General features: G+C 37.4%; 1 protein-coding gene across 1 annotated transcript in view; it reads right to left on the reverse strand.

Annotated features, from left to right (window-relative positions):
- Positions 1–20610, reverse strand: part of LOC106879783 (chromosome-associated kinesin KIF4) — a 52048-nt gene extending 31438 nt beyond the window's left edge. The window contains exons 1-9 of the mRNA XM_014929485.3: positions 19022–20610; positions 17293–17511; positions 12085–12269; positions 11757–11840; positions 6930–7096; positions 5583–5677; positions 4321–4440; positions 3187–3409; positions 2604–2652 (exon numbers count right to left, since the gene is read on the reverse strand). Of these exons, the coding sequence (XP_014784971.1) occupies positions 2604–2652; positions 3187–3409; positions 4321–4440; positions 5583–5677; positions 6930–7096; positions 11757–11840; positions 12085–12269; positions 17293–17509 (1140 nt within the window). The 5' untranslated portion in view covers positions 17510–17511; positions 19022–20610. The remainder of the gene's footprint in view (positions 1–2603; positions 2653–3186; positions 3410–4320; positions 4441–5582; positions 5678–6929; positions 7097–11756; positions 11841–12084; positions 12270–17292; positions 17512–19021) is intronic.
- Positions 20611–20834: the final 224 nt, after the last annotated feature.

Raw genomic sequence — 20834 nt, forward strand, 5'->3', positions numbered from 1 at the left:
CTGATTTTAGCAAAGCAAAACCATTAAAAGAATTCCTAAGTTAACACTTCATTTAAATACTCATTCATTTGTATAAAAGATAATTAGATAAATTAAACACTAGTTTCAAAATTTGGCACAAGGGGTAGGTCATTTACATTGACCTCGATGCTGGTACTTATTCTATTGACCAAAAAAAAAAAAAGAAAACGAATTTCAAATCAGACCAGAAAGACAGACAAAATGTAGCTAAGTATTTTGTCTGGCATGCTAACAATTCTGTCAGCTCACTGCCTTAATTAAATATTAATCCTTTCGTTACTGTATTTCTGTTGAGATGCTCTGTGTTTCTTTCACTTAATTTTAAATATAACAAGGAATTTAGTAAAATAACTTAGTTATCATTAAGCTAGTGTTAGGAACATCAATTGTGACTAAGGTTTAGTGAAAGATTTAAATTCAGAACTTATGAAAACAAGACATTTGTACTACAGAGCCAGTTTCAGCAGGGTTGGTATCTAAAGGGTTAAGAATTGTTTCTGTTATATATTTTAACCCTTTCGTTACCATATTTATTTTGAGATGCTCTGTGTTTCTTTCACTTAATTCTAAATATAACAAAGAATTTAGTAAAATAACTTAGTTATCATTCAGCTAGTGTTAGGAACATAAATTGTGACTAAGGTTTGGTGGAAGATTATAATTCAAAACTTATGAAAACAAGACATTTGTACTACAGAGCCAGAGATAGTTTCAGCCAGGTTGGTAACAAAAGGGTTAAAAAAAAAGGAAAAAATGTTAACATAATTAGCCAAATGATATCATACTTCAGAACCATCTCACATATTATCCATCACCATCCATATTTTCATTGATTACCCACCCACTACATATCTCACCCTCCTCAAACACTGCACCTGCCTATCACTCTACCCAATCACCCTCCCCCCAACACACGTCATCCCTCTTTCACCCCAGTTTACCGTAGCATCATTCCTATATTGTTGCCCTGCACCATCAAACATACTCCTACTCCACACACTCACTCTTGGCACCCCTGCCCCATCCATTCCTAGCCACATTCTACATTGAAGGTCCATTTTGGCATCTCATCACCAATGTCCAGCTCCACACCTGGCACTCTTCGAAAATGGGAACAATCATATTACTCCTCTTCAGCAAGAAACTCATTCTGCTCTGGCCCTTTCTTCCTCACTTCTCTTTATTCTCCTAGCAAAAGGTCCCTCCACTTCTCACCCAATATCCATACTTGTACTGGAGGCAAGAAAAAAGAACCCAGTTACATGCTGTTAAGCAGATGACATTAGGAAGGGAACCCAGCCATAGAAATCATGCCAAATAATGGAACATGATGCAGTCCTTGTGCCTTTCAGAGCCTGTTCAACTACTTAACCCATTAAGTCCCACTGTCCTATAAATAGGACACTAAATGAGAACATTAAATAAGCTGTATCACATTGTCTCAGTGTCCTATTTATAGGACACCAAGTATTTCCATTTCTACTTGAAGTAAAGGAGTTTTAATAATTATTTTTAAAAGGCAGACTGTATGACGCATGCGTACGAACAACCATGCTACATGGCAGTGAAACATGGGCTGTAACTGCTGAGGACATACGTAAGCTCGCAAGGAATGAAGCCAGTATGCTCCGTTGGATGTGTAATGTCAATGTGAATACCCGTCAGAGTGTAAGTATCTTGAGAGAAAAGCTGAACATTAGAAGCATCAGTTGTGGCGTGCAAGAGAGACGATTGCGCTGGTATGGACATGTGGTGAGAATGGAGGAGGATAGCTGCGTGAAAAAGTGCCACACCCTAACAGTTGAGGGAACCCGTGGAAGAGGTAGGCCCAGGAAGACCTGGGCTGAGGTGGTGAGGCAAGACCTTCGTACATTGGGCCTCACCGAGGCGATGACTACGGACCGAGACCTTTGGAAATGGGCTGTGCGTGAGAAGACCCGGCAAGCCAAGTAAGATCGTTGCCAGTGCCCCTGGACTGGTTCTTGTGCGGGTGGCACATGAGATGCACCATTTTGAGCGTGGCCGTTGCCAGTACCGCCTGACTGGCTCCTGTAGGATTTTCGAGCGAGATCGTTGCCAGTGCCCCTGGACTGGCTTGTGCGGGTGGCACATAAAAGACACCATTTCGAGCGTGGCCGTTTTCGTGCGGGTGACACGTAAAAGCACCCACTACACTCTCTGAGTGGTTGGCGTTAGGAAGGGCATCCAGCTGTAGAAACTCTGCCAAATCAGACTGGAGCCTGGTGTAGCCATCTGGTTTCACCAGTCCTCAGTCAAATCGTCCAACCCATGCTAGCATGGAAAGTGGACGTTAAACGATGATGATGATGATGATTCAGAAATTTAAGTACTCTGGGACTTAATGCCAGCTTGGAACACAAGTAGATGATGATGATGGATGGATGGATTTCTACAAAAGAACTCATATTCTAAGAGGCAAAGACATGCATTTTCTTAAATTAGAGACAAAGCTTTAGCTTATGTTTTGCCCACAGAGAGCATAATGCTTGCATTAATAACCAAAATTGCATCTCATTTCATTACTACAATTATATAAAATATATACATTGTAAATTACAAACCGCTTTCAGTTCTAGTTTCTCCACAATTGATTGATAGTCTTCATGATCGCTGAAAAATATGAAATATTAAAAAAATTTCCGATTATCTTTAAATTGATTTATAAGTATGGCAGGAATAGGAAATTATAGTCTCACACATCGAAAGGCTTAACATTGCATTTACTGTTATGTAAGATGTATCAAATGTTTTTTTAAGAGGAAAGTATGGAGTTTTCAACCACATTTCTTATCTTTTATCTTTTACTTGTTTCAGCCATTGAACCGAGTCCATTCTAAGAGATTCTGCCCATCACCATCCCTAACCCTTACTGTTTATCTTTAAAAAAAATGACAGGTGTGATTTGAAGGAGATTTAGCTTCCATTTCTAAAATATTTGGGCCAGATATGGCCACTTTAAATGCTAAAGGGTTAAGCTGGTATTTAAAACAAAATTTAATATGAGATTTCAATGGATGGTTTTATTTTAGGTTTCTTTCATAGAACCAGTTGGGGTGGTCTCAGTTGGGTTGGTATCAAAAGGGTTAATAAGTTAATGAAATCATTAGGCATATTATATATATGTATATATATAAACTGGTTTACCCTCCACTGCCGGTGACTCTAATCAGCTCTGCTTTCAGGGTTTCCACACACTGTTTCAGCTCCTGAATTTCAGCTGCTCGTTTGTCTCGGTTAATCAAAGGTTTGTTCTTAATGTGACTTGCACGCTCAGCATATCTCAACGTATTCACTGATTCTTCCAAATTCACATCAGCGGGACTGATACATGCAATCATCAAGGTGTAACTATTTCCTCCAAGAGAATCTAATTCAAGTATTAAATTTTAAAGAATGAAAAACACTTTTTTTAAAAATCAATAAAAAACAAAATATTTTTTTTAATTTAAAAAACAAAAAGTAAAATTTTGATATAAGAGCAACAGACTCTTCTATAAACACCTTAATCATATTTATGAAATCATTAACTAATGAGCAGGAATGGAAGTGCACTTTTTTGTTAGACGTACTTCTAGAAGACTGCACACAAAACTGCTGTAAAAAGATAAATCTGGTTTAATGTTGGCAGCCATAAATAGGCAAATAACATGGATTGTCAATAAATACAAATTTCATCAAAACCATATTTAGATTCTGAAGTACAGCATCATTAGTACTAAAAACATCCTACTTAAATCCGAATTCCTGATCATATCAAGTATTTTCTCCAGCAAAATATGTTTCAAGTTCATTTGACCTCAACAGTCCAACATTTACAAGCATGAAACAGACGATGTTGTTGGTAATATGACAGTAATTTGTATTTCGATAAATATCACCCATAATGAATATAGTAATGGAATGTGGCCACCAATAGAAGATTAAGTAGATATTAGAAATCTTCCCAATTAAGAAAAGAAATTCAGCTGCACATCACAAGAATCATCAAATTTTAATAACAAGAAAGCAATAAACATAGCACTGAAGATTACAATTAACCTATCAGCATTTAAATTGGCCATATCCAACCCATATATTCTGTTTTATGTTCAAACTGACCAGATCTGGCCTTGCACACATCCTGCACAATGTCATTCTAAAATTTAACAATCACATCACCAAAACCTCCAAGCTACAAGATAATGTATGATTAATTCAAAACGATGTGAATAAATAAATAAGCATTAGATTTAATGAAGTAATCTGAAAGCTAAAGGGTTAATAAAATCTTGTTATTACCTTGCAATATTCGAGTCAATTTGGAATCCCTATAAGGTACATGACCTCGTTTACCCCCTTCAAGACTAAGGGCGCTGATGACATTTCCAAGAGAGAGAAGGCCTTTATTGATATTGATCCCTACAAAATATTAAAAAGTAAAAAGGAAATAGAAACATATAATGAAATTAAAGAGAAATAAAACTCGAGTAAGAAATATTCATGATTTTCAACATAAGGGGAAAAAATACCTAACACTATATTTTACTCACCTTTCCTGGGACATTATTAGTCAGCTTTACGCATGATTGAGTCACACTGTCACTTTAACCCTTTTGTTATTATATTTTTGTTGAAATATATTACCATTGTCCATCCAGCCATCATCCCCACCCACTATTCCTGGGAGGGTTGTGGAGATGGAGTCCTCAGGCACCACCTCCATAGGGTTCTGCCAGAAGCAACTGGGATTAGGCCTCCTTGCAAGATTCCCAACTTTGACCAACTGAAGCTATGGATATTATTCAACCATCTTGTTCTTGATCTACCCCTTGGTCTCCTACCTGTTGGCTTGGCTTGAAGAATCTGTCTTGCAATACTTTCATGCAACATTCTAATCACACGTCTGTAGCACTGGAGCTGTGACTTCTCAATGCAGAGAGGGAGCAATTCAACCTGGAGAGACTCCCTGATATCCAGAGACTCTTCAGCAAAACCCAATTTCAGTCACATTTATTTGCAATTGCAGTGCCGATGGACTGGCTCCTGTGCAGGTGGCACGTAAAATACACCATTTTGAGCGTGGCTATCGCCAGTACCGCTCGACTGGCCCTTGTGCCGGTGGCACGTAAAAGCACCCACTACACTCTCTGAGTGGTTGGCGTTAGGAAGGGCATCCAGCTGTAGAAACTCTGCCAAATCAGATTGGAGCCTGGTGTAGCCATCTGGTTCACCAGTCCTCAGTCAAATCATCCAACCCATGCTAGCGTGGAAAGCGGACGTTAAACGATGATGATGATGATGTACTCTTTCAGTCATCGCCTAACTTCGTCATTATGAAGCTGGTGCCTAGGACATAATTTAATATAAAATTTTGTTGGACGATTTAATTTAGATCACTTTCAAACAAAGCGCTTGTATTATAGAGTCATGAGTGACCTGAGGTGAGTAGGTACCAAAATAAAATTCTAGCAAATAAAAACACCTCACAAAATATGCCAATATGGAAAACTCTGACCTAAAATGAAAATATGAGAAGGAAAGAAACCAAAACATCAGATTACCTTCTTTGAGACGATCTCCTTCTGCCAATGTCTTCTTTATTCTTTCAGAACCAGCTAAGTCCACCAAGTGAAATTTAGCTTTCCGAACATCAACACTTAAATTGATCAGGAAAAATTATATGAAAATAAAAATAATTACATAACTAAAATGTTGAAGAAAATATTACTTAAAACTTAAACTCAGAAGTGTACCCCACTTAACCAAACACACCCCTTCATGTCTCCCTACACCACAAACATGCAAGCCGGTTTCCTTAAATGCTCATAAATTTCACCCTTTTGAATGGAACTTGTCGAGATGGATTTTCTGAGGTCAAATGCTCTTTCTTACACACACACACATTGAATTTCTTTACACACAAACATATAGATCCTTACACAAAAGCACATCTAATCCCATTACAATCTCCTTTATTTCATGAAATTTGCCATTAAAGGTGTTACAAAGAGGGGACAAACAAGGACAGACAAACATAAAGAAGCTGCAGGCTGGACGCAGACATTAATGAGATGAAGGTGATAACAAGAATGAAGAAATATTGGGAGAGGCACCAGCGCCCACCGACCGATAACCCCTCGTAAACATTGTTCAATACAAATTATTAATTACAAATCGTATGACCAAAATATAAAACAGTTAATCTTCCTCATCGCAGACCCCAATACCTTGCTGCCTGCAGACATCTCTGCATTGACAGGTCGGAGTCCACGGTGAGGAAGATAAAATCTTCCTTGTCAAAGGCGTTTATGACCTTTGACAAGGTACTATCTTTTATGATCTCCGCAGCCACCTGTGGAGGCCACGCTGAACTGCTTGTGCAGGCAGAGTAATTCCTTTCCTGGCTGCACTCGTAGTCCAGAAAACTGTCTATGGTCTCTCCCTCGAGGTACAGAAGGACATACATCTACTCCTCACAGGGAGGGACCTCAAACTATTCTGTCAGCAGCACAATTCCCGCTGACAGAGTCTCCCTCTTTGGTGGCACACTTCCTTCTTTTTCTCTGCGGGAGCTGGGACACCCGGAGGAAGATTAACTGTTTCATATTTTGGTTATACGATTTGTAATTAATGATTTGTATTGAACAATGTTTGTGAGGGGTTATCGGTCAGCGGGCGCCAGTGCCTCTCCCATTAGTTCTTCATTCTTGTTATCACCTTCATCTTACCATTACAATCTCCTTGCCAGCACACACATTCTGTTTACATACACTCACACACTTAGCCTCTTTACATACACAAAAACACACACACACACACTTGCACATGGGAATCAATTCAATAAACTTTAACATCTACATTTGGCAAACATACAAGGGAAAAACCAAATGAAACTAAACAAAACTCACGTGTCTGTCTTTGAAGTGATAGTGAATGTAACAGTAAAGATAGCATGCGATCGACTTGACTGAGTATTCATGGCTGTTGAACCAGTTGAACGCACTGTTGATCCCTTCGTCAGACAAGCCATTGTAGATGGAAAATCAGAAACAGACACCTCTGTTAGACCAGGAATCTGAAATATTCAGAAATTTATATTATTATTATCATTTTAGCATCCACTTTTCCATATGTGCATGGGTCAGGCAGAGTTTAATGAAGCAGATTTTCTATGGCTGGATGCCTTAACTGTTGCCAACCCTCACCTGTTTCCAAGCAAGAGGTAACCCTAACCCCACCACCATCATGACCAGACATGTTTTCACAGAAACCTTGAAGATGAATGACACAGTGGCAACCATTTGACAACTATTATATGATGTCAAGAGAAGGAGACACAAACATAACTACATACATTCACACACACACACACTTACACACTATGAACTTTGTTTAGTTTCCTTCTACTCATAAGGTTTTGGTCAGTGAGACAAAACCTGGAAGCATGCGGTTGGGAAGCAAATTTCCTACCACACAGCCACATATGAATTACATAAACATCCATTGCTTGTTATTTAACCCCATGTGATCTTAGTCATGACTAGCCTATCTCTTTGAGAGCCATGCACTTCCATGTCTTAACAATAACCACCACACCTATTTCAATGTTGTGTATTTAACCCTTTTGTTACCATTGTTCTGTGTCAATACACTGTGTTTATTTCAATTAATTTCAAAGATAATTATGAATTTAGTAAAATAACTTTGTCATTATTATGTTAGAGAATGGAAATTTTAAAGGACGGTTTTAATTTAGATTACTTTAATCCTTTTGTTACCAACCTGGCTGAAATCACCTCTGGCTCTGTAGTACAAATGTCTTGTTTTCAAATGTTTTGAATTAAAATCTTCCACCAAACCTTAGTCACAGTTTATGATCCTAACACTAGTTTAAAGATAACTAAGTTGTTTTACTAAATTCTTTGTTATATTTGAAGTAATTGAAAGAAACACAGAACATCTCAGAATAAATACAGTAATGAAAGGGTTAAAACAGTGAATTTGTATCATAAAGCCAAGAGCAGTCACATGCAGATTGGAATCAAAAAGGTTAATAGTGTGTAAAGATGAACCTATAAATCTATTTGCATCGAGTGTTATAATTCAAAATAAGTAAGAGTAACCTGCTAAAATAGCATTAATTGACTACGTTTAACTTCTTCCCCAAATTGTGGCCTTGTCTGACTTGAAGGATATTTGGCAGCAATTTCTAGCAAATCAAACCAACATGCAGAGATAAGCACCCCACCATTGGCTCAAAGTAAACTTGGTTGTTGTTGTTGTTCTTTAGCTCAATCCTAATTAAGCAGACTGGAGAAGTTCCACTCATGGTCATCTTTTAGGATATCAGGAATTACCTTGTTCAATATATCCTTCTATGTAAGGTGGTGGAAGATTTGGCTGTTGTTTCAAGCAGGTGGACTGACTACATATGCTCTCTCGTTCAACACTGAAACCAGCTGGCATACACTGGTCAACATCAGTTTACATTGTTGGTCAGCAATACTGCACATAGACCAAACACGGTTCTCATCAGCCGGAAAACTGTCCCTTTTTCTTTACACTTTCTATTTCATTCCTTCAGGGACAAGGTTTGAAGTATGTGTTACTTAACACTTTAGCATTTAAACTGACCGTTTCTAGCCCAAATATTCTACCTGTTTTATGTTCAAACCAGCTAGATCTGGCCTCTCACACCTACCATACAATATCATTCTAAAAATATACACCATTGAAATCTCAAAGCTACAAGATAATGCATGATTAATTCTAAACAATGCAAATAAATAAGCATTACATTTGACAGAATAAGCTGAATGGTAAAGGATTAGGGAGAGTGTAACAGATTGTGAGATATAGGATTACATATATATATATATATATATATATATATATATATATATATATATATATATACACATACACACACACACACATATATACAATTCTTTATTGCCCACAAAGGGCTGAACATAGAGGGGACAAACAAGGAGAGACAATGGGATTAAGTCGATTACATTGGTCCCAGTGCATAACTGGTACTTATTTAATTGACCCTGGGAGGATGACAGGCAAAGTCAATCTTGGTGGAATTTGAACTCAGAATGTAGCAGCAGACGAAATATTCTGCTAAGCATTTTGCCTGGTGTGCTAATGATTCTGCCAGCTCGTTGCCCTTATATATATGTTTCGTTATGCTGCAAGTGATCCCGAAACCATCTACAACACAACACTCTTTGTCTGGTAACTCAGAAGACCGCATAGGCAAGCTCAGCAAACCAACTTGCTCAGAGCAGAAGGAGCAGTAGTCAAAGAAGTCAGAAAAGTTGAGAATAACAAACAAAACCATTAAGAATAACCAAAATACAACAACTTTAATTTAGAGGCCAATACCATTTATGGAATAAATAAAGAATTCTTCAGAGAGTTTTTACCTCTGAAATGGTTAGACTTCTTATGGTGAGCTCTTCTTTAATTCACCAGTCTAATGATTTATTTTCTATCTTCTTTTTTTTTTCTGACTGGACTCTAGTTACTTTCAAATTCCCAGTACCGTTCCACCTTCTTTACGTTGCCAAGTTCACTATTTTCACAGCCAGTTCAAAACCTTCCACCGTTCACATCAACCACTGAAACCAACTTCACACTCAACACCAAATACTGTTAACTGTGCCACACGAATTTTGCCCGGCACCATCTCACACATTGACTGCATGGCACCATCTACCACATAAAATAAAAAAACCACTCACGTCAACTTTCATCGCATCACACATCATCTTCCAGCATGAACTCGCCACGTGGGCATTACTAGTCTTTATACTTTGCCCACACCATAAAAGCACACCAAAATCATACCGTCTAAATTTTAAACAGTCATGTGACCACAAAGAACTGTCTTTTTTTTCGTCTTCCCTTGCAAAACCAGAGAGCAGTGTTCTAATTCGCATCATACAAATGAGAAATTATCTGAATATAATTTTTTCCATTTACAACAATATATATCACCACTTTCATTTATTTTTCCAGTCCTGAATGGGTCAGACACTATTTATTGAGGTATGTGAGGGTTGGCAATAGGAAGGGGACCCACTCATAAGAAATCCATTTCCAAACAAGGTAATATCTTCTTGTGGTGGCAGCAGCCGCCACCACCACCAGCACCATCATCAAACGCCTGCCTTCCATGCTAGCATGGGTAGGACAGTTTCACAAGAGCCGGCCATGCAACAGACTTCTGTGACTGTTTTGGCAGAATTTTTACAGCTTCCTAACACCAACCACTGAACAGAGTGGATTTAGTGCTTTTTTTTTTTGTGGCACAAGCATGTGTGTGTAGATATATAAAACCCTACATCTCATAATCTGCTACATCATCGTTTTAACATTCACTTTTTTATGCTTGCATGGGTTGAATAGAGTTTATTATTGAGGTAAACTTTCCATGGCCAGATTCTTTCTGGTGCCAACCTTATCGGTTTCAAGTAAAGTAGTATTTCCTCATAACCAGACGTTCTGCCAAAATATTGGAAATGAATGACACTGCTTGTATAACAGTGACACTCATTTACAACTATTACGTTATGTCAAGGTACAGTGACACGAACACACACATGTATACACAACAGGCACCTTTCAATTTCTCTTTACCAAATTTACTCCCAATGCTTCAGGTAGAAGACGCTTGGTGAAGATGGCACAATGGGACTGAACCCAGAATCATGTGATTGAAAAGAAAACGTCCTACCTCACAGTAACACCTGCACCTACCTACCTGTGTGTGTGTGTGTGTATGTATATATATATATAGATAGATAGATAGGCGCAGGAGTGGCTGTGTGGTAAGTAGCTTGCTTATCAACTGCATGGTTCCGGGTTCAGTCCCACTGCATGGCACCTTGGGCAATTGTCTTCTACTATAGCCTTGGGCCGACCAAAGCCTTGTGAGTGGATTTGGTAGACGGAAACTGAAAGAAGCCTGTCGTATATATGTATATATATGTGTATGTGTGTGTATATGTTTGTGTGTCTGTGTTTGTCCCCCTGCCCCAACATCGCTTGACAACCGATGCTGGTGTGTTTACGTCCCCGTAACTTAGTGGTTCGGCAAAAGAGACCAATAGAATAAGTACTAGGCTTACAAAGAATAAGTCCTGGGGTCGATTAGCTCGACTAAAAGGTGGTGCTCCAGCATGGCCACAGTCAAATGACTGAAAACAAGTAAAAGAGATAGATAGATAGATACTTACACATACAATAAAATGAACTCCACTTTGAGAAATTCATTTCCTTTACCTTTCTCTCCAAGATTCCTACCTTAATATTACCAGTATCAGCAGCTATTGTTTTCAAATACCTTCCTAAAAGGGGTAAAGTATTTTTTGCATCCCTATTTTACTTTACCTCATTATATAACTCTAGCAATACCTGACAGGTATTTGAGAAAAAGAAAAAATGTCAGAAACAAAATTACCCCTTTAGCATCTTTATCCAGCTATGTCCAGTCCAAATATTCTACCTGTTTTATATTACCTGGTGTAGCCTCTCATACAATGTCATTCTAAAAGTAACTATTTACATCATCGAATTCTCAAAACTACAAGATAAAACATGATCAATTCAAAATAATGTTAATAAATAGCAATACATTTGACAGAATAATTTGAAAGCTGAAGACTTACATGAATGTTTCCAAAGCTAGTAACTAATAAAACTTAAACTGCAGAGAAACTTACCATTATATCACCGCTGTAATCTTCCCTGATGCATAACTGGTCTTTTTGATCAGAAAGTAGATCATGGATTTCTTCTTTATAGATCTTTAAATATATGATATTTATAATTTGAATAAACATTATAGAGACAATATTTAACACTTCATTTTAAGTATTCTACCCTGGTTTATAAATAAATTTTAGAAACAAATAGGTACATATTTATATTTTCAAAATTAGAAAATTCTCATTAGAATACTGTAATATTTATTAAGGGAAGAAAAGAGAAAGAAAGGGAAAAAGAGAAAGAAGGGAAGGAAAGGAAGAAAGAAAAAAAAAAACGCCTTACCTCTAAGTAAGAAACACCTGCATTGACCTGCATATCTCTCGTTTTGAATTCCGCAAAAATATCGATAAGAACTCTTGGTATTATTCCTCTAGTTTCCTCAGGCATATCATCTATGTATGCACCACCCATTGTATAGGTCTTGCCACTGCCCGTTTGGCCATAGGCAAGAACGGTTGCATTATAACCTACAAACAAAAATTTACATTAAGATAATTATATAAAATTTATTTATAACTTAGGCACAAGGCTGCAATTTGGGAAAGAAGTTAATGTAGTCAATTAGATGCTATTTTTAGCAGTTCAAGCAACCATGTGGAGGTGCATTCATTTTAAAGTTATAATAGTTGGTGCAAATGGGTTTTATAGGTTACAAAGTTACCATCATGAAATAAGTGTGGTGGTGATTATTAGGAGATGGAGGATCAGTCAATTGAACTGGGTCATAAAAATATCATTCATACATCATGTTGGTAATTACTGGTAGTAATTCGTTAGTGAATGAAAGAAAGAATAGCAAATCAATAAGAGGTGAAAGCATTTGACTATTTGTGGGAACTCCACTGACCATCACCAAACAATCACTCAAACTGTTCCTGAAAACAGTCATTTAATTTACACACCCACTACAGGGTATTCCCTGTTGCTACCAGGTTCAAAACTTTACGATGACCCCATCAACATTGCAATGATGAAAGACAGAGATACCAAGGTGGAGGTAAAGAGAAGTGTACAGTGAGCAAGAGGCAAGATGAAAATTACTCCAAGAGTCTTCCAGAGTACAAATTATTGTGGGTGGGCATAGCAATGCAGTAGGTGAAAGTATACTGTTGTCAGAAAACAGGTAGATTAAAGCCCCCTAAGCTTCACCTAATACTACAATGAGATTTGATGCTAAAAATTTTGTCAGCAATCCACCTTCCCTGAATGTCTGAAAAGCTCACTGGTCAAAAAGATGTAATTTACCAACCATCTACAGTATCTTGGAGTCTAAATCAATAGTTCTCAACCACAGGTCCCAGGGTCACATGCAGCGCTTCAAGTATCAGAGGCCACCAGGCCTCTGATAGTCTTCCCTCTTTAAATATAAAACTTTTCTTTCTGGATCTGGCCCAGATATTTAAAATGGTTGACAGCCTTATAGCTGCAGTAATCCACCCACCCAAACAACCACATCCTCCATTAACAATGGTATCATTGGCTCTGGTTGTGTGGTAAGTAGCTTACTCATCAACCACATGGTTCCAGGTTCAGTCCCACTGCATGGGATCTTGGGCAAGTGTCTTCTACTATAGCCTCGAACCACCTAAAGCCTTGTGAGTGGATTTGATAGACAGAAACTGCAAGAAGCCTGTCGTATATATATATATATATATATATATATATATATAGGTGCAGGAGTGGCTGTGTGGTAAGTAGCTTGCTTACCAACCACATGGTTCCGGGTTCAGTCCTACTTCGTGGCACCTTGAGCAAGTGTCTTCTACTATAGCCTCAGGCCGACCAAAGCCCTGTGAGTGGATTTGGTAGAAAGAAACTGAAAGCCCGTCGTATATATAGATATATATATATATATATATATATGTGTGTGTGTGTATTTGTTTGTGTCTGTCCCCCTCAACATCGCTTGACAACCGATGGTGGTGTGTTTAGGTCCCCGTAACTTAGCGGTTCAGCATAAGAGACCGATAGAATAAGTACTAGGCATCCAAAGAATAAGTCCTGGGGTCGATTTGTTCGACTAAAGGTGGTGCTCCAGCATGGCTGGAGTCAAATGACTGAAACGAGTAAAAGAGATATTTATCTTAAATGGGGCTCATTTTAATGATTAGATTTATTTCACAAGGACCAAAGCAACCTGCATTCAAATGACATGATAATCCATGACCTTCACTGCTTTAATACCAACTTTTCCATGCTTGCATGGGTCAAACAGAGTTCAGAGGCAGATTTTCTACAGCCAGATGCCCTTGCTGTCACCAACCCTCACCTGTTTCCAAGCAAGATGATATTTCCCATTGCCAGTAGTATGGAAGACACTTGCTCAAAGTGTCACACAAAGGAATTAAACCCAAAACTGTGTGGTTGGGAAGCAGACTTCTTACCACACAGCCACGCCTGCACCTTGTGTTCAAAATGTAAACAAAACCCCTTTAGGCTATCTTATTTTTACTAGTTTCAGTCATTAGAATGCAGTGATGCTGGGGCACTACCTTCAAGAACATTAGTCAAACAAATCGACACCAATATTTATTTTATTGGTTCCTTTTACAGAACCACTAAGTCATGGGGATGTAAACACACCAACACTGACTGTCAAGCAGTAGTGGGGAACAAAGGCACACATACACGTTTATATATATATATATATACGTGTGTTTATATATATATATATATATATATTTACACACACAAAGGGCTTCTTTCAGTTTCCATATACCAAATCCACCACAAAGTTTTGGTTAGTTCGAAGCTATAGCAGAAGACACTTGCACAGTAGGACTGAATTCAAGACCATGGTTGGAAGCAATTTTCTCAAATACACAGCTACACCTATGAAACTTACAAATAAAACATTTAAAATGTTAAGTATCCAGAATGAGTTAGTGATTGTGTAACTTTCACTTACAATCAACACAATTTCTAACTTTCTGTATGCCAAATTCAGAAGACTGCTTTTTTATGGGGGAAAAAAAAAAGGATTTTCAAATATTTTAAACTCGTATGCTAAAAGCATACAAGCAGAAAAGCTTAGAAAATGAGAAATAAAAATAAGTCACAGCCTGTTGCATACTGCAAAACAAACAGCAACATAAAAAGACAATTAGCTGCACATCCATTATTGGGTGGAACTCAATAAGCAGAATAAATATATACATTTATGCATAGTGCATGAGAAGACCCAGCAAGCCAAGTGAGACCATAATCCGAAGCCTCTGCCAGGGGTGTAGCCAGCCCACTTATGCATACCTTTCCTTCATTGGACACTAAACTTTGTTTGTGAAGACCTGTTGAGGCAAATGAAATTGATCCAAATTCGACGACTGGTACCCATGCCAAACCTCCTTCATTGGACACTAAACTCGGCTTGCGAAGACTTGTTGGGGCAAGTGAAATTGAAATCGTGATTGAACCAAATTTGATGACTGGCACCTGTGCCAGTGGAGTGCTAAGAGCACCATCCGAGCGTGATCATTGCCAGAGCAGCTGTCTGGCTTCCGTGCCAGTGGCACGTAAATAGCACCATTTGAGCGTGATCGTTACCTGCATCACCTTACTGGCTTCTGTTCCAGTGGCAGGTAAAAAAACACCTGACTGGCTCCAATCTAATCTGGTAGTTTTTACAGCTGGATGCCCTTCCTAACGCCAACCATTCCGAGAGTGTAGTGGGTGCTTTTATGTGCCAGTCACACAGTACTGGCAACAGCCACGCTCAAAAAGGTGTTTTTTACGTGCCACCTGCACAGGAGTCAGTCCAGCGGCACTGGCAACGACCTCACTCAAATGGTGCTATTTACGAACACGGAACCCAGACAGCTGCTCTGGCAATGAACATGCTCGACAGTGGTGTTAGTGCTCCACTGGCGCGGTGCCAATAAAATATATATATCATCATCATCATCATCATCATCGTTTAACGTCCGCTTTCCATGCTAGCATGGGTTGGACGATTTGACTGAGGACTGGTGAAACCGGATGGCAACACCAGGCTCCAATCTAATTTCGCAGAGTTTCTACAGCTGGATGCCCTTCCTAACGCCAACCACTCAGAGAGTGTAGTGGGTGTTTTTACGTGTCACCCGCACACAAATATATATATGCATATATCTTTACTTGTTTCAGTCATTTAACTGCGGCCATCATGCTGGAGCACCACCTTTAGTCGAGCAAACTGACCCCAAGACTTATTCTTTGTAAGCCTAGTACTTATTCTATCGGTCTTTTTGCCGAACTGCTAAGTTACAGGGACGTAAACACACAACCCTTGGTTGTGAAGCGATGAGGAGGGGGGACATACACACACACACACACATATATATATATATATATACACACACGATAGGCTTCTTTCAGTTTCCGTCTACCAAATCCACTCACAAGGCTTTGGTTGGCTCGAGGCTATAGGAGAAGACAATTGCCCAGTGTCACGCAGTGGGACTGAACCCAGAACCATGTGGTTGGTAAGGAAGCTACTTACCACACAGCCACTCCTGCGCATATATACACACACATATACATATATATTTATGTATATATAATCATATATATATATATATATATATATATATATATATATATATATACAATGAATACCATATATTAGATGTATTATAATACAGGTGGCCCATAAGCAATTAAAACCTAAAGGCAAGTTAATAGACAAGGGTACAAGTTAGTACGGGCAATTGCTAGAAATAAGAGTAAAAACAACTCGAAAAGCCACACAAAGCACTAACATCATGAATTGAGGCAAAGCAAGGTAGCGAGCTAAAGTATCAAAGAAAATATGAATACTATGCATACATATTTGTATATATGCATTTATATATATATATATATATAAGCATATATACATATATGTATGCGTGTATATATAAAAACATTTGCATATATACATATATGAATGCGTGTATATATAAAAATATATGAGGTATTAGTATCCAGAAGACCTAAGGTGGCAGATAAAATTCGGCATAACCTTGGCACACACATACACACATATATATATATATGTATATATATATATATATAAGGCATGCATATATATATATATATATATATATATATATATGTCTGTGTGTGTTCACCAAAAACACTGAGACTGAAAATAACTCATACGCATGGCTGTGTGGTGGTTAGAAGTTTGCAGCTTCTTAGGCAAGTGCCTTAACTATCGCCTTGCTTCTGACTGGTGAATATGGTGAGCAGAAACTGTGGAAAATCCCACTTGAGGAACAATTCCTGAATTTTTTAGTGGTAGTGTGAATTTCAACCGGCTTAACACCCTCAATTGGACCAAAGATATCTTTAGAGGGCGTCCGATTTTACATGCATTCGAAGCAGGTCAGAGGTGAACTTCCTTCTGTTTTCCCGTTAGTCTCTTGGCGGTACAAAAAAAAAAAAAAAAGCTCATGGACGCTTTTAAATTCTTCTGACTCACTAAACATTAATTCATTTTAAAAGTATAAACAAAAAAAAGAAAAGTCTCACCTGAAAATAGATTATTTATTAAAGGCTTCACAGTTTCCTCATATAAAGTTATTTGAGGTATTTCAGGTGAGAAAACATAGTTAAAAGCGAATATTTTTTTACGTAGACAAATGCACGATCCTTCAGAAGGAAAATCTACACACGTCTGACCACCTTCTTCGGTTTCTTTGTTGTTCAATGGTCGGCAACGGACTGCCACTTTAACTGGGATTGCCATTTCTAGAGAGAAAAGTAGAAACACATCTTAATAACATACAAATAAATAAATAAAAAATAATAATATATGGAAATATTTCAGACTATTTTTAAATAGCTGTCATGAAGTAAACTGTTATTGTCACGGTCCGTTATTTGGAAGATATCGATCGAAATTTCTTAATTTAAATTCAATTTGATTTATTTATTACATAGTCATGTTAACTTAATATAAACATGTTCCAAGCAATAAAGCTTAAGAATTCTCGGGAGAAAAAAATTACAATAAATCGAAATTTTATACATAAGATAATCTCCGAAGAAAAAAGTTTTAAATTAATTCATTTGCCTCTAAGTAAAGACAATGGGAAAATATAGCAAAGAAATTTTATTCTATAAAGAAACATTTGAAAAATAAAATTTCTATTGTCTACATCAAAATCCAAAGGACTCCTGTAAAGTCAGCTGAAAAGATGAGGAGCAAAAAATAGGGCAAATTGTCTAACAAATTACAGAAAAGTAACAATTTCTGAATATTTTCAATAACACCAGTTTGTAATGCGACAAATTTAATTAAAAAATAGGGTAAAACTTTATGGCAGTTTAGAAGTATTATTAAATATTTTCTACCATGAGCAGAGGGTTTTAAAGTTTGAGGGGAGGGGACTAATCAATTATATTGATCCCAATACTTTACTGATACTTAATTTGTCTATCTCGGCAAAACTGGAACTCAGAACATCTTTAGGTATTTTGTCACGGCATGATAGCGATTCTGCCAGATCGCCCTAACATTATTAAATGGAGTGACAAAAAGATAAAAGATAAAATATATATTACAAGCTATTTAAATACAAAAAAGTTGGGGTTGCATTATATTTAGAGAATCGTATTTTAATTGAGTAAATACGTTTTTTTTTTAATTGGAGTCATACTGGTTTTGGGCAATTAACTGAGTGGTGTGATAATGATGATAGACAGTTAAAAAAAAAACACACACACATCGTTAGTCATTTCTGATGTTAGTGGATAGTTAGTGTATATTATAAAGAATGTCGAAAAATCTCATACATCATAAATGAAAAATGGTTATATATGTATTTAATAAAATAAAAAACAATTATAATAACACGACGACAATAAAAATAAAGTGTAAATATAACGTGTATGTATGTGTATTTATGTGTGTGTGTGTGTATGGGTTTATTTTTCGAAAATGCAAGCGAGAAAAAAATGTATTAGGTGCATATAGTACAGGTTACCTTACGTAAAAACTAATTTATATCCATCACTGTGCTCGTTTATACGGAACGATTTGTAAAATTAATCAAATCACATCCATATGCACAGTTTTTATTTTTAAATAAATGACAAGAGATTCATTCAAATAAAAGTAAGTCTTGTATTAAACTCATTAAGAAATTCAATGATCATAACTACAATGACATTGTACCATAGATTTTGGTTGATGAAGGAGTAAATTATGTTGGAAACACACAAGACAAATAATAAATAGAGTAAATAAATTACTTACCAATTGATACAAATCGAGACTAACAAATTCGTTTGATGTAAACTAAAAATTATTTTTCAAATTGCCGCCGTTCCACTCTTCGCTGATTGGTTAGTTCAAAACGAGGCTCTAAATCAAACAGTTGCTCAGGGTTGGAGGCGGTGACGACGACAGAAGCAGAGTCGAAGGCGGTGACGACGACAGAAGCAGAGTCGAAGGCGGTTGATTCATTTAGTGTTTTGGTTATCATGTCGGACGAAATACATGACAACACTTCGTCCGGTGAAACGTTCTGAGTTCAAATTTTCGCCGAGTTTGACTTTGCTTTTCGTTCTTTCAAAGTCGATATAATCGACTAGCCCCTTCCCCCAAATTTCAGACCTTGTATTATAACAGAACTATTATGTTTAGCCCCCTGTGGGCAATAAAGAAATAAATTATTATGCTATAGGGTTTTTTTTCTCTCTCTCTCTCTCTCTCTCTCTCTTGCCTGTTACCCAGATCTGAAGAGAATATCCATAGCTTAAATTAAAACCTGCGATGGATTGGCATCCAATTCAGGGGGCATGTTGTGATTTCGACACGCCAAAGGAAACTTGTAACCGTCCCTAGGACTTATGACAGTCTCGTTCAAGGGGACTCTATTTACCCTGATCTGATCACGAATTCCTCTATTTTCCAATCCATGATCATTCTATCTCTTTTTTTATTCACTGCTATTATTATTCAATGTGTCCTCTAACAGAAAAGAAAAGTTTGCAGGGGTTTGGCTAACGATTTGGCTGTTATTTCTAGAGCGCTAATACAGTGTCACTTAAACAATTTTTATAACTTCACGTCCTCAGCCATCTGAAGGCATGGGTAGCTTTCTTTCTGAGGACATCACTGGTCTAGGGGCCCAATTCTGATCAACGTATGCTGCGGCTTGTCAATAAATAAATACTACAGGACCAGTGCACTGAATTACCAGGGTGACTACAATGCTACTGAGATGACCCTGTTTACGTCCACCTACAATAATAGCCTCTTTCAAAAATAACAATGTCACAAAGGGTAAAGATCAAGGTACTTATACAGTTCCCTTCTGTCCTGTGTTTAAAAACGTTTAAGTAACCATTTATTTGATTTCATTTTACCATGGAACACAAACCGCTTTTAAAATGGAACACGGAGGATAAAGTGTCATCTTCATTCATTTGTCGCCATGCAATCGTCTCTTTAAGAAATATTGATTCTGATTTTCTAGATATTAATGGTAGAAGTGAACGAAGCTAAAGCGTTAAACCAAAATTGGAAAATTATTAGATAGAAATTATAACTATAAAATTAGGTACTCGACAAAAGCTGCGCCAGTTTAAACAGGAGGAATAACAATCTGAGTAGAACAGGTTCCCACGCTCGTGTGACCGCACCACCCCACTCGCAGCTCTCTTTTTACCTTAGGTAAAGCAATGTTTTAGTCCACTCAAGAAAACTTAAACTCTAGAGGAATATTTGCTGTACTCCAATGTGCCTTTTCTCATCCTCTTCGCTTGCATTCATCCATTAAAAAAATTTTTTTTTGTGTGTGTGTATAGACTTGTACATTTGTTTTGCTAATTGTATTATTTAAATTTATAGCCTCGCTGAGCCCTAACGACTGCATATACGCTGGGGCATCGTGACACCAGTTGTAAAAAAAAAAGCACTGGGGTAAACATTGTTTTGAGAATTTCGTTAAATGCTTTTGCAGATATGGGCTATCATAATTTTACTCAACTTGTTTTTCTTTCTTTTTTCCCTTTTTTTTTTAAGATCTAGAACATGATCATTTTATAAGATTTTGCTGGCAAAT

The sequence above is a fragment of the Octopus bimaculoides genome, chromosome Z (assembly GCF_046866305.1).
Source record: "Octopus bimaculoides isolate indiv1 chromosome Z, ASM4686630v1, whole genome shotgun sequence".
NCBI classification, from domain to species: domain Eukaryota; kingdom Metazoa; phylum Mollusca; class Cephalopoda; order Octopoda; family Octopodidae; genus Octopus; species Octopus bimaculoides.